General features: G+C 37.5%; 3 protein-coding genes across 3 annotated transcripts in view; all 3 read left to right on the top strand.

The window, feature by feature from the left end:
* The first annotated feature begins 8,013 nt into the window (after positions 1-8,013).
* On the top strand, positions 8,014-8,787 carry LOC110753654 (general transcription and DNA repair factor IIH subunit TFB5-like). The gene is made up of 2 exons (XM_021954595.2): positions 8,014-8,146; positions 8,576-8,787. The coding sequence occupies exons 1-2, from the start codon at positions 8,112-8,114 to the stop codon at positions 8,751-8,753; spliced, it is 213 nt and encodes a 70-aa protein (XP_021810287.1). The 5' UTR covers positions 8,014-8,111; the 3' UTR covers positions 8,754-8,787.
* Positions 8,788-9,856: 1,069 nt separating this feature from the next.
* Positions 9,857-13,870, top strand: LOC110753649 (Tetratricopeptide repeat (TPR)-like superfamily protein). Its single transcript, XM_021954590.2, has 3 exons — positions 9,857-9,925; positions 10,015-10,087; positions 11,125-13,870. Exon 3 carries the CDS (start codon positions 11,724-11,726, stop codon positions 13,458-13,460), a length of 1,737 nt encoding a protein of 578 aa, XP_021810282.2. The 5' UTR covers positions 9,857-9,925; positions 10,015-10,087; positions 11,125-11,723; the 3' UTR covers positions 13,461-13,870.
* LOC110753656 (general transcription and DNA repair factor IIH subunit TFB5-like) overlaps positions 10,019-24,451 on the top strand; it is a 39,858-nt gene continuing 25,425 nt past the window's right edge. The window contains exon 1 of the mRNA XM_088253275.1: positions 10,019-10,087. The gene's annotated coding sequence lies outside the window, so the exon portion shown is untranslated. The remainder of the gene's footprint in view (positions 10,088-24,451) is intronic.

Here is a 24,451-nt window from a genome sequence, read left to right on the forward strand (position 1 = left end):
GATTTTCAGCAAGTAACCCTTGATATTCTGATTTTCTTAATTTCAAGTGGGGCAGATTGTATTTATGGGGGGAAAATTGCAGGGAAATGTTGGTCGATGGAGCGATGATAAAGACTAGAGAATATACAAATTCCCTTTAAAAAATTAGGGAAAAGTGGGAACTATGTATGGTTTTATCTCATCAACTCATTTAATTAGTTGACTCATTAGCTGATAATCAGGTAACATTATTCAAAACATAAATATGGAACTGGAGAATGATGTGATGATAACAAATAAAAGGCTTCATTTTCTAAGTAACATATGGTTTTATTGGTGATATATTCTGGTAAGATAATATGTGGTCAACGATTTGACAAAAATCTATATATATATTTTTAAAATAGACCATTGATATGTCGGTATTTCTTTATGCATGTGTTTAAGGATAAAGAAATGGATAATGAAGATCGAATTTGAGACCTCTTACGAACAAGGTTCTGATAATATTCTGGAGAGAGCTTTGTTGAATAGACTATAATGATAAGTTAACACGCAGGCTTTGGATTCAATTAAAGTAATAATTAATATAAATCCAAATCCAACTTTACCCAGTCAGCATTTCGTTGACCACGTTGTAAAACCCATGAATGATTGTATTGAAAACATAAAATCGTGAATGAAGGACTCTGAGTCCCATCCCACTCATCTAATCAGATAGCTGATTATAAACCATGCAGATTAATAGTAGCATAACATAACCACACAGTATTGAAATAAGAAAAGAACTTTATGAAAAGAAGAAATATGAAGTCGGCTGATGATCATGAGAAAGATAAAAACCCTGTAATGCTCATCCGAAGAAAAAAAAATGATTTTACTTTAACCCACCCCCCACTTTCTCACTTTTATTCCGAAGTCATTATTTCCTTTGATGTTGAATTGAAACTTTGAAAGTTTGCTTCATGATTGATATAAGCAGAAAGCGCAGAAAACGAATGGAGGGTTAAAAAAGAAGATGAAGCATGAGAGCATGACTACTTTAGTGTGTGAAAATGATAGTTTATTATGGACACCACCTTTACTTTGCAGCTGCATTTCCATCATTCAATTTGTTCTCTCCAAGTTTCAAGTTACATCTCTCTCTCTCTCTCTAATAATATGCTAGTATTAACTTCATACCTCAAAAGTTCATATCTTTACAAGAATCTTACCAAGTCTACTTTCTGATTTTTATTCTAATGGTTTACTCATACAGTCATAACTTGTACACATGTAGTGGGAGCATATATAGTTAATACCCTTTTAAATTCTTAATTAGTTGTGAAAAGTGAAAATTTCCGATCTCATCCACATGTGGTTGTTGCAACAAAGCTTCCCGTAATGAACTACGTAATAGACTGTTTGATTTAGTAAAATTGTGAGTTTTGAATTCTACAACTGAAACCTAATTTGGTTCAACCAATTCGGTTTGGTTTTGTCATTAAGTAGGTTGGATCGGTTGTGCTGAGGTTTGGGATAGGAATGTCGAAACCTACAAAAGAAAACTTTCGTACGCTAAAATGCCACTGTAGCGGTATCTCAAACCAATTATACACCAAACACTATGACATTCCCGTACGGTGGAAAATTATATTATCTTCATCTGTTGAGTAAAATCAATTGAATGGACAAAGGACAGAATTATGTCAAATTAGGCATCAAGATGGGCCAGAGCTTCACATTGTCATTGTGGTGTGATCGGCCCCCACCAAAGCACCATTGAGCAGTGGTACCATCTCCTCCTGTGTTGAAGTTGGTAATGGTGATGTGACGTGTGCAAATGATTTGGTGCGTAGACTATCTTGACTCTAGCATGGGAAAGCCGACCTCTTTTTCTTATGCCTTGTCGTTTATAATGCTGCATAAGATCATGATCTTTCATCAAGTTTTGCTAATCCATGCTGATTGATTAGCAAAGCCATGCCATTCGACTGTTAATCTCCATGCTTTCCTCAAAAGGGGTTTTGGTTTTAGAATTAAGTGAGTCATTCTAGTAATTTGCTCCTACGACCATCTAATCTAAATGTCCTTTTCAAGGTTTCTACCATCATGATATCGAGAATCATTGTGGTCATTTTTGACCCAAAACTTGTAAATGCCCCTTCTCCTTCTTGAATTTACTTGTTAGTGAATCATGAGTGACACTTGGTCAAATTTGGACTTCCATGAGAATCTTTTTCTAATAGCCTTTGACCCGCTACAACTCAGCTAGCACTTCTGAAAAGAGATTTTCGAAATATTTCTCCAATTTTTTATATTATTTATTGTCGGAATCAATTATGTTCATTCAAAATCCGTAAATGGGGAAGAAACAAACAGAGAATACAAAGGCCAAAAAGGCCAGTTAAAGGATCAAAATGCCACAAACACAGAGAAGATTAAACTAAAACCAGTACAGTCTAGTATAATAGTCTTCCCCATCACAAAATCAAACCAAAATACAATACAAAGCCATCGTCTTCCGCAAAGGGGACGGAGACCGTACCATAATGGCCACAAAGGAGGGGATACACCACCACCACACAGGTCAGCATTGCTGCACTTAGAGACCCATCGATCTTCCACCAAAAACAGATATTCCCCAAAATTCGGAAACACATCAGCCCTTGAACGTTCCTCCAAAAGTCACCTTCTCTATCACACCTAAATCTGCCAATGCACCTAAGAGAAAACAACCAATCACAACACCAAGGTATATACCAAAAGACCGACACCAAGAGAGTGGAGAGTATTGGTGCAAGCACCAGAGCAAGAACCGTAGCAAAAGCTCTAAATACAATCCGAGAAATGAGCGACAAAGCGCTTATAGATATGGTTGTTGTATCCCAAAGGAGATTCCAGATCCAGAAAAAGGATAAGGCAAAAAGAGGATGAGAAGTTGAGGAAGAAATAAATCTGGTTGAAGGGGTTGTTTGGTGGAGAACGAAGGACACAAAATTGGCATGAGACATTTAATCTTAGCACAGAGTATAAGGCACAAGCAGACACCACAGAGGGAGAAGCACCCAACTCTCAAAGAGAGCCACAGACACAGCCAAACAGGCTCAAACCGAAAGAAGACCAGCTCCACCAAAAGCCCAAGACAGGAGAGAAGGGGAGGTAGCAGAACGAGAGAAAGGAAATCGAAAGAAAAGAAAAAAGAAAAAAGAAAAAGAAAAAAGAAAAAAGAAAAAGAAAAAAAAATCAAGAAAACCGAAAATTGCTCTGTAAAAACAGAGCAGCTCCTCGAGATGGAAGATGAATGAAAAGGCAGGAGAAAGGGGACAAAGGAGCAACCAAGAAAAGAAAGAGAGAGGAAGAGGAGGAAAAAAAAAAAAAAAAACCAGAAAAAGATGTAGGGAGAGAACATAAAAGGAGAAGAGAGAGAGAGAGAGAGGGGCTATGGGGAGGGAAAGGGGGGAGAGAGGGGAAGAGGGTCAGTGACCACTTCCTCCCCCTGAGCGGCGCTGAAGAAAGGGGGCTAGAGTTGGGAGAAAAAATCTCAAACTTATAAATTAAAATTAAACATATGCTATCTTTTAACTGGATTATATTACTATTAAATACTGTCACGTGACAAAGATATTCCCACCAAAGTTTTTTTCTAATATAATGTGTTTGTTCAAATGCTTTGGAGACTCAAAATAATTGTTTGAGGAGGTCTCACTTTTACATAAGATTGAATTATGTGGACAACGGTTGGATTGCTGGAACAAAAAATGTTTTGGTAATATTCCAAGACGACTTAAACAGGTACACAATGTAATTCAAGCGAGTGGGGCTACAACAGCTGAAGGTAATTTTAATAAAAATCAACTTTTTAGAGAATATCACGATTTATTGGGGAAGAAGGAGACAAGGAAGCAATGTTCCTGTATACAGTGGCTGCAACATGGAGATCGTAATACCAAATATTTTCATGCAGTGGCAAAAAAAGGGGCATGTCAATAATATTAAGGGGTTGTTTGATGACAATGGGCAATGGTTAGAGAATCCAAGTCAAATACAACCGGTGTTACTATCATATTTTATGGATCTTTTTCGTTCAGAGGAGGGATCTGATATTGATGTGGTTTTGGAGGGTATTGAATCAAAAGCTTCATACGAGATTAATCGTATTCTTCTTCGTCCTTTTACTATTTCAAATTTGGAGGTTACTTTAAAACAAATGGCGCTTATAAAAGTGTTGAGGCCCAAAAATCCAGGGGTTAGGCCCAAGCTTATTGTCAGCCCGGTGCAAATAATTAATTACAAAAGAAACTCGACCGGGGCATAATAGGGAATTGTAGGACACCTACACGAGCCACGGGTCACACATCACGCCAAGCAAGCATGCCAAAAACGCAACGGCTATATAAGTTCACGCTCATGAACCTATTCGGTGTTATTTAATTCGAGCTCGGCTTATTATAGCAAAATTAAACTCAAGCACAAGCACAACGAATAAACATGCGATGCCATCACGCCATGCTACAAGCTCAAGTGGGCCCAAGCCACGTAATCACCCGGGGCTTGCTGAGAAGGTTGTGGCATGGATGGGTACGAGCACTCACAGGGCCCATTGAGGGACCGAGGGATGGAAGCTTTAGGCTACTTGGGAGCACTAAAACTCAGGCCCATTCCTCGGGCCCAAATACATGGGTTAGCATGAGAGAGAGAAGAATGGGGTCCAAAGCCTTAGGAGAACATCCCATAGGCTGCTGTAGCATTTAGGGAAGTCCATGACAGTTAGAATGCCCAAGAACGAGTAAAACCACTTCCAGCAGCTGGACGAAAGCGTGCGGGCCGCTGGAAGGGAAAACACCAATAACCTCAAAACTGTACTCGAAGCCCAGCCCAGCGTCTCTTAGAAAATCCAACATCGAGCTCCACCCATACCAGAGCTCCCATGTGGTCAACCCAGAATCACAGCAAGGACCATAGGAAATCCATAAGTGTAGGAGAAATACCAAGTGGACAAACAACTTCCTCTGTTCTCAGTTTTCCTTTGTAAGCTCTGATTTGAAAACCAAGGGAGAAAGCAAGTGGCGCCTTACCCCCATGGAGAGGCTCAGCCGCACAAAGCCTTGGAACCACAAGAAGCCATTGATTCAGGCGCTTTGGTCAATGATTTTGCACAAGAAATGGAGTAATTGGAGAAAGGGAAAGGAAAAGTAGGAATGGATGATCGACGAAATTAGGATTCCAAACGCCTATAAAACAGAGCTTCTTCTACCCAGCAACACACACCATTCCAGAGCAAGACCAAGCTTTGTCAAGCGAACTGGAATTTTCCCATCTTCTACTCCCAACGTTTCTCTCTGTTCTAAGATAGAAGCCATCCTAATTCTCCCATCTCCCACTCTAAAACCTGTTTCTCTGCAAGAAATTCATGCTTTGGTCTCTCTCCCTCTCTCTCAGATTGCTAAACCTGTGAAAGCTCAGCTCCCATGCCATAAGCTCCTCACGCTAAGTCATTAATGAATTTCATGCGTTCTTCTGAGTGTTGGTGAAAAGAACCCAAACGTATTTTTTTTCTAAGGCTTCAACAAGTCTTTTAAAAAAATTCTTTTGGGAGTCTGGTTCTTGAACTCAGGCTTCAGGAGGATCTTTTTGTTCGCTTTCTTCTCATAGTAGCCCAAGCCCATTCGTTAGGCTGCTGGAACAAAAAGACCCCCACAAAAAGCACCTGGTCCTGATGGAATGCTTGCCTTATTTTATCAGAAATTTTGGGAAATTATTGGGAAGGATGTATCACAGACTTGTCTTGCTATTCTAAATGGGGAAATGGAGCTGGATGGTCTTAATCATACACTTATCTCTCTTATTCCAACTATACCAAACCCACAATTTGCCAGAAAATATCGTCCAATCTGTTTGTGCAATGTGGTGTATAAGATCATTGCAAAATCCATTGCTAATCGATTGAAGTTAGTCTTGCCATAAGTGATCTTGCCTTCTCAAAGTGTTTTTTTGTCTGGGAGATGCATATTTGATAATATAGTAGCTGCTTTTGAGAGTTTGCATACTATCAAGCAACAAAAGTTTACAAGAATGCCCAAAATGGTTTTGAAGTTGGACATTAGTAAAGCCTACGATCGCGTGGAATGGTTGTTTCTTAAGAAGATTATGGAGAAATTGGGGTTTGCACCTTGGTGGGCGACCTTGATCATGAAATGTGTAACCTCGGTTTCTTATTCAGTTTTATGGAAAAGGAAGCCTTCTACCATTTTTAAGCCGCAACGAGGATTGCGACAGGGAGACCCCCTTTCTCCTTATTTATTTTTATTATGAAATAAAGGTTTCTCAAGTATTTTGAAACAAGCTGAAATGCATGGAGCTATTTGTGGTGTGTCAGTAGCACAGAACGCACCTTCCATAACACATCTACTCTTTGCAGAAGATAGCCTATTGTTTGCTCATGCAACTCCAGCTCAATGTTTGGCTTTAAAAGAGATCTTTACTTTATATGAAAGAGCATCATGCCAAAAAAAATAATAATAATAACTTGGAGAAATCAGCTATTACTTTTGGTCCTAACTTAGAACCTGCATTACATGGTATTATTAAGTTTATTCTTCCAATCCCAGTGGTTCCCTTTCATGAGAAGTATCTTGATTTACCGACAATGGTTGGTAGGAATAAACGCCAAATTTTTTAAAAGATGAAAAACAGATTGAGAACAGTGTTACAAAGTTGGAAGGGAAAGCTCATTTCAATTGCAAGTAAGGAAGTTTTGATCAAGCGGTTGTACAATCGATTCCTACATATATCATGAGCTGTTTTTAGTTGCCAGTGAGCATTTGTAAGGAAATCTAAAATTTGATTGCTCAATTTTGGTGGACACATATAGGGAGGGATAAGGGAATTCATTGGCTAAAATGAGAGGATTTATGCAAGGGCAAGAATGGGGTTTGGGGTTTAGAGATTTACAAGCTTTTAACCGAGCCATGTTGGCTAAAATGGCATGGAAAATTCATACTTAACCACATTCTCTTGTTGCTCAATTACTCCGAGAAAAGAATTGTACCAGGAGAAGTTTTCTGGAAGTTTATGCAGGTCATGGTTCCTCATATTTATGGCGTAGTGTGATGTAAGGGCAACATTTGTTGAAGAAGAGCCTCCGTTGGAGAATTGAGAGGGGTGAGTCAGTGGGTGTTTATGTTGATAGGTGGCTACCGACACCAACTACGTTCTTGGCCCCTCCAACTATTCCTATTAATAGGTATGCGATCTTTTGACACCATCAGGTGAATGGAATATTGAGTTGATTGATCGATATTTTTTGGCCCATGATGTTGCAACTATTTTATCTGCAGTGAGAAGTATACAGTGAGAAGTGGATATTGGGTTGCATGCTTTGAAAAACAAGGACAGAAAGGGAGGTTAAGGCAAGGGGAGTCTAGTTACCTAACTATACAAAGCGTGTGGAAACATCTTTGGAAGTTGAAATTACCGCCTAAGGTACGATTTTTCCTTTGGCGTGTACTAAAAAATGTTATTCCATACTGAGCTACTCTTGCACGTCGACATGTGATATCCTCAGGTGTATGTACTCATTGTTTGAGAGCTGATGATGATTTGGTGCATGCGTTATGGTCTTGTAAGTTTGCACGACGGGTTTGGAAGTGTTCCCATTTCTATCAACTAGTTAGGACACAACGGGTATGTTCTTTCATGGATCTCTTTTAACATGTTCGTAGTATTTTCCAGGAGGAGGATTTATGTTTATTCTCGGTGATAGCTTGGATAATTTGGGCTGAGAGAAACAAGAGTCTCCATAAAGGCGTAATAAGAGACCCTTTTGCAGTTTATGACACATCACTAGCCTTTTATAAGGATTTTGTTGAATTAGTTTAGGCATTGAATCCAACAAACCCTGGCTAAATATGTATATGGTTTAACAGAGACTGCTTTGTTATGTAATGGAACTATTTTCATTGCTTTGATTAATTATTTCTTGTGACGCTTAGGACTAGAAGTTATACCATTTAAGCTTGGGCTTAGAATATCATCTCTCTCATCCTTTGTAAGCTAAGGTTTAGGATCATTATAATGAAGTATTTTGGTCTCATCTTTTGGTTTTTGTTGCTGTTGTTGCAGTTCAGAATTTTTGAGGGTTTTGATACGAGATGGTGAACACCACTAAAGGATTGTTCATCTCTTGGTAAGATAATTGTATGAACTTTCTGTTGTGCATTTCTTAATTTTACGAAAACAAGCATGGGTTTCGAGGATATTTGGTTGCGGTTCCTCCTCTCCTTCACATATTATAAAACTATGTCAAAACATATTAATGAAAATATGACAAGTTTTAACATTTTGTATTGCTGATTGTCATTTGGTTTGACAGCTTTTCTCTTTTGGGTGTTAGTCTTGACCTTTTTTGTACTGGAGGGTATGATAATGAAGCTTCTGGCTTGTGTAAATTCTATGATACAAAGAGCAATTCACCAATAGATTTTGATTTATCCAGGCATTCATTGCATGTTGACTTGATCCAGCAGTTCCTAAAAGAGTAGTTTGAGTTGCTTCTTTTTCCCTTGTCAAGCTCTCTTTGTTTCCGAAACCAACCATTTGTAATTCTCTTGTGCAGCGACATACCTATGGCTCAATTCATCATCAATTACAACAATACACTGCCCCCTTCACAGCAATTCATAATACATGTCTTGGATAGTACTCACCTGTTTGTGCAGCCTCATGCAGCTGAAATGATAAGAAGCGCCATTTCCGAATTTAGAGATCAGAATTCTTATGAGAAGCCTACTTGAATCCTTTACAGATCAAATTGGTCACATTGTATTTGTATCAAATCTCTCTTCCAGCTCTTTGTCAACTGTAGCTCTTATTTGAACACATTGAAGCGAGCCACAGAGCTTTTTGAAAAAAATTGGTTGACGTTGTTCCGATTTATTTAGTCACACATAGACATTTGCTTCTAAACTGGTTGTGCAAGGATAATGGGTTCCTTTCCTTTGCAATTGCTTGTGAATCTAATGAGACTGGATGATTTAATTCTAAACCACCATATTAAGATTTTGTCTGCTACTGTTGTGCTCCTTGCTGACTCTGGTTATTATAATGGAAAATGCAATTTCTATTTTATTTTTGATAGATTACATGTTTATGCAAAAAAAAAAAAACGAAGAAGAATGGAAGAAAATATTCTAAAAACTTTATACCCATTGTGTTGCCAACCGTGGTTTTCGAACAGACGACCTTAACGATAAAAGCCTAGCGGTCTGCCAATTGAGCTAGACGTGCTGTTGTTGTTTAAAGTACGCATTATTCTTATTTATAGAGTCCCACATCGGGCTATTACAATAGTAATTTACACCTTAAATATAGGGGTGCTATTGATAGTAACACCAAGGCCTTTGGGATAAAACCTCACACCTATAATAACCAAAAGGAAATCTATTGGATTTAGGTGGCTAAGTTGGGGACAATATCGGTGCTAGTGGTGGACCTATGCGGGATTTGGTACTAGCATTGCATAGTGTCGGTGGGGTAATCCTACGAGAATTTGGTACCAACACGCATTAGTGTGAGTGGTGGCCCTATGCATTGGTTCAGTGTACCAACACGCATAAAATAGAGGCCCACTACTAACAACACTGAGGCCTTTTGTACAAAATTTATTCCCATATCCACATCTTTTCATATTAAATTATATTTTTAATTTTTTTTAAAATCTGGCGAAGCAAGGAAAAACCTTTAACCAGAAGAAAAAAAAAAAGAGAACAAGTGTTGCCGGCTCTAGCGGATCCCCCCTCAGTCTATTTCGTCTTCCTCTATCCCAAGCTCCCAACTTCCTATCTCTGTTTGCGAAAGTGGCAGTCTCTTTTCACCCGACCACTTCTGCTCCAAGCTTTCAGCCCCAAGCTAGACTCGCTCCTCCTCTCAGGTTCTCTCCCGCATGGGTTAAAGCTTCAATATTTAGGTACCCACTGCCTCTCTTTTTAGATAAGTTTGGTCTTCTTTTCTGCGACGTATCAATAATTGATTTGCTTTTCTTTTAACAAAACTAAGGAATTTTTGGAGCTAAAAACCCCAACTTGACGGTTGAGTTCTACGGCAAAGTTAATAAGAGCCTTCAATCCAGGTAACTAAATTATGGGCTTGTATACATTTCTTTAATCCTTCCGAATTTTGATGGTTTTGTGCCAAAAGTTATCGTATATCCAAGATATTGGTTGTAAATATCCTAGTGCAGCTAACTCCAATATGGTGTTTGAATGAGGTTCTTGTCTACTGGTTTCCTAAAAATTTCTCTGTTTGAATTTTGGGCTATGCGGCAATAATGAGATTGTTTATTTGTTTGTTGTATTATCTAATATAATGAGATTGTTTATTTATTTGTTTGTTGTATCATCTTAGACTTGTTTCTTTGCTCCTCAATGAAGTATCGTTGAGAGACTGCAAGGATGTGGCTGATTACAGCCTATAATCACAAAATAAAAACTGAGGTTGGCTTGTTTCTGTTGTATGGTAAAAATTATAATTGTTTGTTCTATTCTTGACATGCCATCTAAGTTGTTATATTCTTCCCTTCTTTGGTATGAAGCCTTCTTTAGTCTACCATTTTTCAGGAAAATAAATATGCTCAACTTGGTTTGATTCTTTTGAAATAAACAGAATAAGTTACAATTTAGCATGATAACTTTTTTTATCTGAGAGACTTGTGGAATGCTCTAGTAAGTCATTACAGTTAATTTCATATGAATTGGACATACAGTTTGTTGACCTAGAAGGTTATAGGTACATGTTATAAAATTAGATATGAAACACAGCTTGGGATGGCCCTTTATTTTGTGTATCACCAGCAAGGAGGCTTGCAGTCCACTCATGCTGATTATTTGAACCAATTTCCTTTTACATCTCTGTTGAAGCTTTTTTTCTTTGTATTTTTTATCCAAATATTTCAAATGATCCTGTGCATTTAGTATTTGATTTCTATTGTCAATTCCAAATCTTCCCTAAACCTATCTTGGTGAGCTTGATACAAAATAAAAAATAAAAGTAGATCAAATTGACATCTTAAGCCAACTTTTTTGAGTGGATTTCAACTTAATGGAGTTTTAGTGGAATCCCATTTTGATTGTGTTTCTCTAAGAAATCTTCTGTTTTCTGGGAATGTAGTACCGGGAACGTGTTACCTTCATTTGGCAGAATATAGAGGAAGAGTTTGGCAATCAGATTTTGGCAACAGTGGTGATGTAGTACAGCCCGTAGGTATTAGATTAAGCACTTAAACAATCGAACAGAGAAGAATATAAGAGATCGAGGAGAAGAAATATAGATTGAAAAGATGAGATAAAGGGCAGAAACAGTAGAACAAAGATGAATATCAGAGATCGAGGAGAGAAAGTCATTGGCCTTTGGCCTTTAATCCAAATAAATTTTTTTTAAAAAAAATCTTCAAATGCCTTGAAGAATATCAGAAATCTTAGTCAAAAACAAAAAGAGAGAAAATCTCAGTAATCATTTGGACCACTTCATCCAAGTTCACAACAAAACAAGGCCTAGGAAATCCAAGTTGAGCTTGGCTTACTGGGCCTTTAGGCCCAAGCCCATCATCAACTCAACTCTGGCACTCTTATGTCTTGTCTAAGAAGGCGATCAAAGCAAAGCTCAACTATCTGAAAGTGCAAAATTTGCCACCTGAACTTGGAGAAGGTTTAGAAAACTAGGTCTCAGTTCTTCCCACTACCTTTCCAAAGCATGAAGAGGAGAAGAACATGAATCCAAATGGTCCGAATCTTGTATTTTTACTGAATAAAAGTCTAACCTTGAACCAACTAAAACAAATCCATGCACCCATTATCACCAATGGCCTTAACGAGCTTCAGAGCCTCTTGCTCCGCCAAGTCCTCCACTCAAATTTCACTTACTCTAGAACTATAGCTCAGTATGTGCACCAAATCCTTCACAATTTGCAAAACCCAGATGACTTTTCATGGGGTTGTGCCATTCGTTTCTTCTCTCTGCATTTCCAGTACAAAACGGTTTTGTCCCTTTACGTTCAAATCAAAAGGCTAGGACTGTGCCCAACTAGTTTTGCTGTGTCCTCAGCTCTAAGGGCATGTGCTAGGATTGTACATAAGGTGGGTGGGATTTCAATCCATGCCCAGGTTCATAAGTATGGGTTTTGCGGCTGTGTTTATGTACAAACTGCCCTTGTGGACTTGTATTCTAAACTGGGTGACATGGAAACTGCACGGAAGGTGTTTGATGGAATGACAGAGAAGAATGTGGTTTCTTGGAATTCTATTTTATCTGGGTATTTGAAAGCTGGGAATATGGAAGAGGCTCAGGTGGTGTTTGATGAGATTCCGAATAAGGATGTTGTGTCTTGGAATTCAATGGTTTCGGGGTATGCAAGAATAGGAAATATGGACGAGGCGTTTTTCTTGTTTCAACAAATGCCAGAGAGGAGTTCAGCTTCTTGGAATGCAATGATTAGTGGTTTTGCGGATTGTGGAAGAATGGAATTGGCACGAAGCATTTTTGATTCCATGCCACTAAGAAATAAAGTTTCTTGGATTGCCATGATTAGCGGGTACTCAAAATGCGGCAATGTTGAGTCTGCTCGTCAACTCTTTGATCAGACGAGTGAGAAAGATGTGCTCTCGTTTAATGCCATGATAGCTTGCTATGCGCAAAATAGTCAACCAAAGGAGGCCCTTGAGCTGTTCAACCAGATGCTTAAACCGGAGGTGAATATTCAACCGAATGAGATGACTTTGGCGAGTGTTATATCTGCTAGTTCACAACTAGGAGATTTGAAATTTGGGTTATGGATTGAGACATATATGAGTAAGGATGGAATTGAATTAGATGATCATTTGGCTACTGCTTTAGTTGACTTGTACACAAAATGCGGAGACATTGAAAGGGCATATAAGTTGTTTCAAGGCTTGAAAAAGAGAGATGTAGTTGCTTATTCGGCGATGATCTTGGGTTGTGGCATAAATGGTAAGGCAGTTGATGCAACCAAGATGTTTGAGGAGATGGTAAACGCCCAAATTTACCCAAATTTGGTCACATACACTGGGCTACTAACTGCCTATAGCCATGCTGGTTTGGTTGAAGAAGGCTACCGATGCTTTAATTCAATGAATGACCATGGAGTTGTGCCTTCAGGAGATCATTATGGGATCATGGTCGACCTTTTCGGCAGGGCAGGACAGTTTGACAAAGCACTTGAGCTAATAAGGAGCATGCCTATGCAACCTCAAGCTGGGGTTTGGGGAGCTTTGCTTCTTGCTTGCTCATTACACAACAATGTTGAGCTTGGAGAGATTGCTGCTCGGAATTGCTTTAAATTGGAGCCTGATAAAAGCGGTTATTATGCTCTTCTTGCCAACATTTATGCTTCTTCTGAGAGATGGGACGACGCGAGGAGATTGAGAAAGGTTATGGAGAAGAAAGGATTTACCAAGATTCCTGGGTGTAGCTGGATGCAATCAATTTGAATTTTTTTACAATTACCAGTTCAGAAGTACAACATGTACAATAGTTGGACCATTTTGCAGCGTACTCCGAGCATGGCTATCTATGATACTATGCAGAGCTTATAGAGTCCTGTTGGCACCCATTGTGTGGGCTATGCCTTTAATTTAGCAGCCTTTCTTCTTGCAGCTGGAGAAAAGGTAATAGTACTGAATTCAAGTTGATAAAATCCTTAGTACTAATGCTCATCACGAAGGTGGTGAACGCAAGTTTTTTTCTTTTTGCCTCAGAAATGCAGAAGTTAATACAGCTAAATAGTGCTGTGATGATGTGGTATAATGTGGAGGAATATAATTTTCTGTAGAAAATGACTGATGATGGCCTTTCATGTCCATTTTGTTGCTATCTGAGCTCTTTTCACACATGCTATTTAGCAACCCCTGTACATTAATGATTTGATGCATTATCTTCATGTTCGATGTGACTTAAAAGGATTGTTGCTTCCATCTATTGAATAATAATAATATATATTAAAAAATTAAAATATTATATAGTGTCCGAACTTTTCAGTTATAACTTGCCAAAATTTTTCCGAATAAAACATGTACGTATTTTATTCGTATTTTTCCCGTTCCGTATTTTACTAACTATCATAGAATGCGAGAGGCTACAATTATTTCTTACTAGTTGTAACAAAAATGCAAGATGGTGAATCCATCTTATATTATTTTGCATAAAAGAATTAGTTTAGGCACTGAATCCATCAAACCCTAGCTAAATATGTATATGGTTTAACAGAGACTGCTTTGTTATGTAATGGAACTATTTTCATTGCCTTGATTAATTTTTTCTTGTGACTCTTAGGACTAGAAGTTATACCATTAAGCTTTGGCTTAGCATATCATCTCTCTCATCCTTTGTAAGCTAAGGTTTAGGATCATTATAATGAAGTATTTTGGTCTCATCTCTTGGATTTTGTTGCTGTTGTTGCAGTTTAGAATTTTTGAGGGTTTTGATACGAGATGGTGAACGCCACTAAAGGATTGTTCATCTCTTGGTAAGATAATTGTATGAACTTTCTGTTGTGCATTTCTTAATTTTACGAAAACAAGCATGGGTTTCGAGGATATTTGGTTGCGGTTCCTCCTCTCCTTCACATATTATAAAACTATGTCAAAACATATTAATGAAAATATGAGAAGTTTTAACATTTTGTACTGCTGATCAGTGGCGAAGCCAGGATTTCATGTGTGTGGGGGCCTCTCACAAAATATAAACAATAAAAAATTTGAACTCACAAGACATACCAAAACATCAAAAATCATATTGTGTATTCATTACAATCATCATTATTCTTGACGAGTTTTCATATTTTGAAATCGTTGCATAACAACCTCGTCATTTATACTATTAAAAATGTCTCTCTCAATATATGCAACGAAGCAATCATTCATCCATAAGTTAAAAGACCTATTAAAATCAATAAAAAGCAAAAAAAAATTCAAAATTTCACGAACTAAAAAAAACCATAAATAAAGAGAAAAATAAAAAATAAAAAAGAGAACTACTACAAAAACACTTTAATTGAATAAATTAACATAATTAAAACTTGATAGTTTAATATGGAGTTTGAGAGAAAAACTCACAGGCAGAGAAAGTCTGCTTTGCTGTTTGTGTATCGGTTTTTGTAAAAAGGTAAATATATAATACAGTCCCGATCTCTTGGACCACAGGAGTCCAAGAGATTTGTGGTCACTCACCGTTGGATGTAAATTCAACGGTTCACTCACTCTTGCACTCCTTTTAAGAAACTTTTTTGAACCATTGGATTAATATCCAACGGTAGGTGACCACAATTTCTTGGACTCCTGTGGTCCAAGAGATCAGGACTGATATATAATAATAAGAGCATAAACATTTGGGAACACGAAAGGAAAGTGGCTTAAGCTTGGTGGAAAGGAAAGCAGGATTTGTTTGGCTGCTGGCCCACGTGATAAAATAAACATATTGATTAATATAGATTATTCAATAATAGCAATACATATTACATTTTAAAAATAAATAAATAAAGTTGAGTGGGTGCCAGTGACTGCACTGGTCCCCATGTGCCTCCGCCCCTGCTGCTGATTGTCATTTGGTTTGACAGCTTTTCTCTTTTGGGTGTTACTGTTGCGTCGATACAGCTGCACCAAAATGGATTCAGCTGCATCCTCAACTTGTGATACTCGCAAGTGCACGAGCCGTTTGGTAGTATAGCATATGTAAGTGCGAGGTCGATCCCACGAGGATTGGTGATTGAATGATCCCATTCATTTTCCCTACACAAAACAGAAATGAAAAAGAAAGGAAATAAATAAAATAAGGAAGAAAGAAAATAACTAACTCAAGTAGATAAGTTCCCAAGTACAATTAGATTAACGGATTGATTCTAGCTAATGTATGATTAAGCCATGGTGTGTGGTCATAACCTTGTGTTCCTAATTCCCTAATTTGATCATTTGTTGTCTAACCTAAAATTAAGCATTAGGAACCCATTAAGCATAGAAGAACAATTTAAACAACCAAGCATGTATCTAATCCCTGTTGTCGAATGTCCATACATACTCTTCCTATTCATAGTTCAATTCGAATTAAAGCATGGTGTCTACTCTTAATTCAAACCAAGATAGCTAACATGCAAGCCTAAATGGTGATCAATCATTCAAACTAGCATATTAACTTATAAGCATAATGAATAAGAACAAAAACCATAATTGAAACTTGGAAACTAATTAAACTTGAAACTAAAGAAAAGAATTTACATAATGAAAAGTAAAGTGGAACTAAGAAAAACTTAAGGAAAATTTCAACACAAAAGATTTCATTACAACAATTGAAAACTTAGAAAGAGAAACTAAGAGAATTTGAGGGAGAGAAGGGAAGGGAGCTCTAGAGAAGTGTTTGAGAGCTCCCCCCCTTGGGGTGTGTTTACAAGCTTGGGAAACCTCACTATATATAGGCCTAAGGAAGCTGAAAATCTGAATTAAGTATGGCTAATGCATACAACACTTGTTTTATAAAATCTGAAATGTTGATGCACTTCACTAATGCATACAACACTTCCATTATAAAATCTGAAATGGTTGATGCACTTCACTAATAAATCCCACCAGCAGCCCTAGCTCATCTTCATGTCACCATGACCAAGCTTCCAACCAGAAATAATAGCTCATCCTGAGGTCAGCATGACCAGTAACTTCAAGGGCTTACGAATTGGGCTTCCCTTAAGCAAATTAAGACTTTAAGCACTCAAACTTGAAGTTCAGAATGTCTTCTTTCCAGCCATATATCATTTGGGCCAATCCAAGGTCGGAGGAGGAAGTTAAGGCCAAAACAAATTGCTAACTCATTTTGCGCGCTGATAAAATCCATCCTGAGCATGGCTCTGTGTTTGCTAGGTAACAGACTCCATATTTATCCAATGGGGCTTAATTTTGGATATGTTATATTACATACCCATTGGAACAACTTTCATGAAGAATGTGGCCTCATCCGAGCTATGTAGGTTTCTGAAACAAAGCTTGCAATATGACCTACGAAACTGAGCTGGCAGGGGACTGTAGCCAAAATTGAGTTTGTCTTTAAGCTCTTCATCCATTCATCCAAATTAGGCCCTAACATGCATGGATTGCATCATTTACTATCCAAAGCCCTCATTATTACCTAAAGCTCAATGAACTGAAAGATAAACACAAAAAGGATTAAAAGCACAAGTTTAACTCAAAAACATAACCAAATCATAAGCTAGAAGGGTACAAAATGATATGTAAATATGCACCGATCAAATACCCCCAAACCTAGATTTTGCTAGTCCTCGAGCAAAACAAAAGGAAAACGAAGAAAAATAAAACAAAATAAGAAGTTAACTAGACCACTTTCGTAGGTAACTCGATTGCATTGAGCGTATGCAACAACCCTTTAAACCTCTAGGCATCCCAAGTAGGAGGAGTTGTGTCTCCTGAGGGTTTAACAGATACGATACCCACAAACGTTTTACTGACTCTGTAAAACAAGGTAATTAGAAAACTTAAAAGATTGTTAGTCCTTAAGCAAAATAAAAAAACAAAAACAAAAAAAAATAATTACATTAACAAAAACAAAACAAAACAAAACAAAAAAAAAATTACAAAAATAAAAAGAACTCAAAACAATCTTTCCGAACATTTTCTGAAGAGAAATGACTCATGCACATGACTCAAAAGTTTTAACAATAAAAGCTCAATTTTAAACATTATTCACAAAGCGGCAAAGTTCAAAACATAATATGCTCAAAGTGTGGTAGTGTGATAGCCAAATGCAACAAATTCCCAAATCTTAGTTTTCACACAATTTCAAAAATCATACAAAGCACAAGTTCAACTTCAAATCTCACCAAAGTTGTCCTCTCACAAATGAATCACTCGGAAGAGGGCTATAATGCAACACTCAGTTATAAACATGAGATTAGAGTTAAACCATAAAGACTTAACTCGAAATAGAAAGATGAAGAACTTGCATTAATATGATCTCAAGAAGGATGCCAAACACTTAAAAGTAGAAAAATGAATGCAATTCAACCACATGACATTTAAGATCAATTTAGGTCTTTAACATAGGTTGTAATGGGGCCAAGGGTGTAAGGTGAGTAAGAAATGAAAGGTATGGATAAAACAAAGTCCAAGGAACTCGCAATGTAAGAGCATAAAACAATTGTTTACAAGACTTCGAATCATCACGATTAGATTTTTTTTTCTTTTACATGATCAAAACTCCTTATACCTTCATTTACATTGATTCAAACTCCTTTCCAAACACCAAATTATTTTGAAGGCCCAAAAATGAATTTTCAAACAACCGCCACTTAATCACAACTTTCTCTTTTCTTTCACCAATTGTGTGATTTTTTTATTTTTTTTTTGGATGTAATATCCCTTCCCAAACTTAGCTTGAAAAACACATCCGAATTAGAGCTCATGAATTCCTTAGAAAGGTAAATATTTGTTTTTCGGGCTAAGGCGAGGAAATATAATTGGTAAAATGAAAGAAAAGGTTTACATGTAGGCTCAAAATGGTAAACAATGGAAAATCATGCTTAAGCATGCATAAGGTTAGCTTGAAAGGCACAAACGATCCAAAGAAGGCCTTAATATCACTTCTTAAAATGTCATGAAGTCAAATTGCATAAGAATGAATGACTTTTAAGTGATCAACCAAATCAATGAATAATGAGATCAAACAACAACTTTGATGACAAAAAAATAAGAGTATGTGTATAACACTCATGAAATGAAGCACAAGGCTCAAAAGCTCACATTATATGGTTATATAAGTCTAATTTATGCTTGATACAATTCTTTGGGTCATGCAAATCCTTTAATTGGAAAATTATGAAACAAATGGCAAGTGCAAAGAAGGTTTCGAACATGTCATGCTAGAACGATGCCAAATTAATTAATTAATTAATTTTTTTTTTTTTTACAATAAAAATTTACAAGGAAAACAAAATAAATAATAAATAAAATTCAATTTTCATTTAAGTCATGCAAACATTTATCACAATCTCATCAAATGTGTTCGGAAAGTGAATAAAATCAAAATCAAAATAAAAGCAAGACTTAACAAAATAAAATAAAAATAAAAACAAGCAAATAAATAAATAAAAAAATAAATTAAGGAAAAACCAAATTTACATGCTAAACTCCAATACCCCCAAACCTAGAAATGAACATTGTCCTCAATGTTTAAAAATTAGCCACAAACAATGTCATAACAACAAATGAAAGGTATTAAAGCAAATTAAAAAAAAAAAAAATTCACAAAATCACAAAAGAAAACAAAAACAAAATAATTATAAAATAAAAATTACAACACAAACAAACAAACAAACAAACAAACAAAAAAAAAAAAAAAAAAAACAGTAAACCCTAATCACACAATTTTGAAATCCAAAATTTTTTTTGAAGCCCAAAGCCCATAATTTCGAAACACAAACCACGGTGAATTTAACCCACTTTGAAACCCAAACTAAAGTGAAACCCGACCCACAATTTGTTTTCATTTCCGGCTTTTTATTATTATTTAGTTTTGTAAAAACAAACTATCGAACCGTGATTAGCAACATAAAGAGCGGGATTTTAACATGGGTCATGATGTCTCGGTTCAGTGTAAGGGACCAACAGACAGGGCGAGACACGTGTCGACGCATAGAGACGCCGCAGACTCCACAAGCAAAAATTACGGGCTCATGGAAAGGCACGAAGACTTTACTGAATGCGTTCGTTCAGAAAAGACACGTCGTGATAAATGAGTTGGGTATGGTTGGAAGGCGAGAAGGTTGTGGGACTCAAGGAATGCTGGAGATTCAGAAAATGCTCAGATGCTGCAATGGCTAGGGTTTGTCAAAGACTAAGTCTATAAGAAAGGGTGAAAAAAAAACGCAAACTCAGAAACACACAAAAGAGAAAAGAAAGAAAGAAGAAAAGAGAGTGAGAAATCAAATGGCCTCTAACTACCCATTTTCGTTGGATCTCAACCTAGCTCCACCGACTCAGACACGAGGCCAAGCAGCGGCACCAGTATGGATGCCCTACTTTGCTTCCGCACGGGGGCCTGTGACAGTAACTGACTCAATACTCCTGGACAACGATGTTGCCATTGGAGTGGCTAGAAATTTAGTGACTCCTAAAGATATACGTGTTCTGGGGACAAGGGATGACAACCGGGTCGTGAGCGATGCCTTGGCACTGAGCGTGCAGAGTACGGCAACAGTCGCAAGTTTGGGTCATCGCCTACTTGCGAAGTCCCATGAGGTAGAGGTGCTGAAAGGTCAGTTGGCGGCGGAGCGAAGTATGGTTGAGGAGTGTCAGACTGCTATAAAAAGCTTGAAAAGGGAGAGGTCAAGGATAGTGGAGGTGAATCGACACCAGCTAGAAGTATTGCGGGACGAGAATAGAAACCTATCAAAGATGGTAGAGTTGTACTCTCGCGACATGCGAAAACAGCTAGAAGACCTAGACCGACCGGGTAAACGCAAACAAGCAGATCGCGAGAGTAGTTACGCTCAAGCTAAGATTGCGATCTTTGGGAGCTCAAGTGATGAGCCCCAAGAAGCTGTGCGTGAAGCCCCGGAAGAGGACAGCCAGAGGGCCAAACTCAAAGCTCCAATGGTTGAGACACCAAGCACTGAGAAGAAATGATTTCCTACTGCATTATTGTTGTTTTTATTTTATTTTGTTGTTTTTGTATTTTCGTTATTTTGTTTCGGCAATAAAAGAGTAAGGTTGCAGAAAGAAAAAGAAAAAGAAAAAGAAAACACACTTCCCAACTAAAATAAAACAAAGACGACAAACGGAAAAGAAAACACATTTCCCTAACTAAAATAAGACAAAGATGATAGCCGAAAGGGAAAGGCAAAAACACAAAGCACTAGAAAATGAAAGTAACGGGCAAAAACATTAAACACCAGAAAACACAGAGGAAAAAAAAAAGAAAAGTAAAGTAAAGGTGCTCCCCCTTGAAGCGATTAGGTCGAGCATGCCCGGGAAATCCGAAATGGTGTTGGCTCTCTCTCATCAGCATATGTCTATTTAAACCACACCTCTGCAAGCGGATGATACCCAGCATTTCTTCCTGCAACTCAAGGAAAAACATCAAAAAATCCAGAAACAGAAAAAAAAAATGGCATCCTCATGCACTCACCTTGATGATCTCAACCTTGAGCTCTCACTTGCACCACCGAATGCCCAGACAAGGGCTCCACCAAACACTGTTTTTCCAAACTCTTCATATCATCACGGCACGGCCTCAAACTTTGCTGAGGCAATACCGAACTTTTCTGAGGCACTGCCGAACAGAGCAGTGCTGCTAGGAGGCATGATTAGCAGCAAGCTCACTCCGACAGATCATCTGCATGTGGCACAGAGGTCTGACAAGGCAGCGGTAGAGGAGTCCCACAATTTAACTGTGCTCCACGCGGTCTCCGCTACCAATTTGGGCATGCGCCTACTAGCGAGGACAAGGGAGTGTGCCGCGATGAGCGAGGAAATAGCTTCCTTGAAGGCTATGGTGGCGGACTTGCAGAAGCGGCTCTACTGTGCCAATCAGCACGTGGAAGCACTGCAAAGAAAAAATGAGGACCATGTGGAGCTGCTGCAGATTCTACAAGTGCGAGAAAATAGAGGCAAGCCATGATGATGAAGAAGATGAAGAATATTTCTTTTTTTTGTTTTTTGTTTTTTTTTATTGTTTTTGTTTTTATTTTGTTTTTGTTGTTTTGTTGTTGTTTTTTTTTTTTTTTTTTTATGCAATGTTTGAAATAAAAAATGTGTTTTAACACTCAGAAATAAACTAACCAACCAAACCACGTAAATAAAAACATAAACTAACTTAACGAAACAAAAACAAAAACAAATCAAAAACAAAGACTCAACAGAAAAGAAAACAAAGAAAATAAAAATAAACTTAATTTAAAAACACACGAATATACAAGCAACTCACGGATGACCAGTTAAGGGCCTCAGAAAACACAGCCAGGGGATCCGGGAAGGTTGGAGGGGTCACAATGGTCCCGCTTAAAACCCAAACTTCTTAGACACCGAAGGTGTCGCCTATAGAACTCCTAGACACTGTATTGACGGAAGTGCTCACTGGAGTTACCATAAGTCAGCTCATATGAAAAATCTTTTTAAAATTTTTAAGATAAGAAACAAAAACAAATTAAGATAAAATGGAACAACAAACCATAAACGAAAATGAACTAAGTACTCTAAACAAATTCAAACAAACAACATAAATTGTTGTACTAAAAGAAACAAACCAATAAACCAAAGAAAGACACAAACAGCACTTTCTATCACCCGTTTATCACCATTTGGACAGATTCGTTTCTCTGTTTTTCAGCTTCGACCTGTGTTCAGTTTTTAGGCTATAACTTTCCAACCGTAAGTCCAAATTTTACATTCTTTATATGGTTGGATTCAGCATAGAAAAACAAAGAACTCAACGCGGACCAAAAGGCAAAAACAACTACGAAAATAAACAGAATTCAAAGAAGAGAAAGGATTGAAATGCTCCCCCTTGAAGCGATTAGGTCGAGCATGGATGCACTTGGAGGTCGCGACTTCTCCCACTACTCCACACTTCCTATCTTTGAAGTTGCCATCTCTCTCCATTTTTATTGAGCTATTTACATTGCTAAAACAAACACATACAAAAACTTGAAACGGAATTAAAGGATTACGAAATATATATAAAAAAACTAAAAATGAAAGGGAAAATCAACACAAGTCCAATTCCATGCTTCAAAGCAACAAGCACCAATGGGTTGTGTAAGCTGGGACTTAAACCCAGTTCTCTTGCTTGTTGGGCAATTGTCCTTTTCTGTTGGACTACAAACACAACTTGTCCATTAACGTCATTAACTTTAAAACTTGAAATTGTCTAGTTAAGAAAAAAAAAAAAGTAGGAAAGCCAAATAGAATCAAACAATGTTACCGATCCCCGGCAACGGCGCCAAAAACTTGTTGCGTCGATACAGCTGCACCAAAATGGATTCAGCTGCATCCTCAACTTGTGATACTCGCAAGTGCACGAGCCGTTTGGTAGTATAGCATATGTAAGTGTGAGGTCGATCCCACGAGGATTGGTGATTGAATGATCCCATTCATTTTCCCTACACAAAACAGAAATGAAAAAGAAAGGAAATAAATAAAATAAGGAAGAAAGAAAATAACTAACTCAAGTAGATAAGTTCCCAAGTACAATTAGATTAACGGATTGATTCTAGCTAATGTATGATTAAGCCATGGTGTGTGGTCATAACCTTGTGTTCCTAATTCCCTAATTTGATCATTTGTTGTCTAACCTAAAATTAAGCATTAGGAACCCATTAAGCATAGAAGAACAATTTAAACAACCAAGCATGTATCTAATCCCTGTTGTCGAATGTCCATACATACTCTTCCTATTCATAGTTCAATTCGAATTAAAGCATGGTGTCTACTCTTAATTCAAACCAAGATAGCTAACATGCAAGCCTAAATGGTGATCAATCATTCAAACTAGCATATTAACTTATAAGCATAATGAATAAGAACAAAAACCATAATTGAAACTTGGAAACTAATCAAACTTGAAACTAAAGAAAAGAATTTACATAATGAAAAGTAAAGTGGAACTAAGAAAAACTTAAGGAAAATTTCAACACAAAAGATTTCATTACAACAATTGAAAACTTAGAAAGAGAAACTAAGAGAATTTGAGGGAGAGAAGGGAAGGGAGCTCTAGAGAAGTGTTTGAGAGCTCCCCCCCTTGGGGTGTGTTTACAAGCTTGGGAAACCTCACTATATATAGGCCTAAGGAAGCTGAAAATCTGAATTAAGTATGGCTAATGCATACAACACTTGTTTTATAAAATCTGAAATGTTGATGCACTTCACTAATGCATACAACACTTCCATTATAAAATCTGAAATGGTTGATGCACTTCACTAATAAATCCCACCAGCAGCCCTAGCTCATCTTCATGTCACCATGACCAAGCTTCCAACCAGAAATAATAGCTCATCCTGAGGTCAGCATGACCAGTAACTTCAAGGGCTTACGAATTGGGCTTCCCTTAAGCAAATTAAGACTTTAAGCACTCAAACTTGAAGTTCAGAATGTCTTCTTTCCAGCCATATATCATTTGGGCCAATCCAAGGTCGGAGGAGGAAGTTAAGGCCAAAACAAATTGCTAACTCATTTTGCGCGCTGATAAAATCCATCCTGAGCATGGCTCTGTGTTTGCTAGGTAACAGACTCCATATTTATCCAATGGGGCTTAATTTTGGATATGTTATATTACATACCCATTGGAACAACTTTCATGAAGAATGTGTCCTCATCCGAGCTATGTAGGTTTCTGAAACAAAGCTTGCAATATGACCTACGAAACTGAGCTGGCAGGGGACTGTAGCCAAAATTGAGTTTGTCTTTAAGCTCTTCATCCATTCATCCA

The sequence above is a fragment of the Prunus avium genome, chromosome 5 (genome assembly GCF_965620075.1).
Source record: "Prunus avium chromosome 5, drPruAviu1.hap1.1, whole genome shotgun sequence".
NCBI lineage: Eukaryota > Viridiplantae > Streptophyta > Magnoliopsida > Rosales > Rosaceae > Prunus > Prunus avium.

Coding starts and splice junctions, on each gene's coding strand:
- LOC110753654 (XM_021954595.2), top strand. CDS start 8,112: ATGGTGAACACCACTAAAGGATTGTTCATCTCTTG. Junction 8,147..8,575: donor AAAGGATTGTTCATCTCTTG/GTAAGATAATTG, acceptor TCTCTTGTGCAG/CGACATACCTATGGCTCAAT.
- LOC110753649 (XM_021954590.2), top strand. CDS start 11,724: ATGAATCCAAATGGTCCGAATCTTGTATTTTTACTGAATAAAAGTCTA.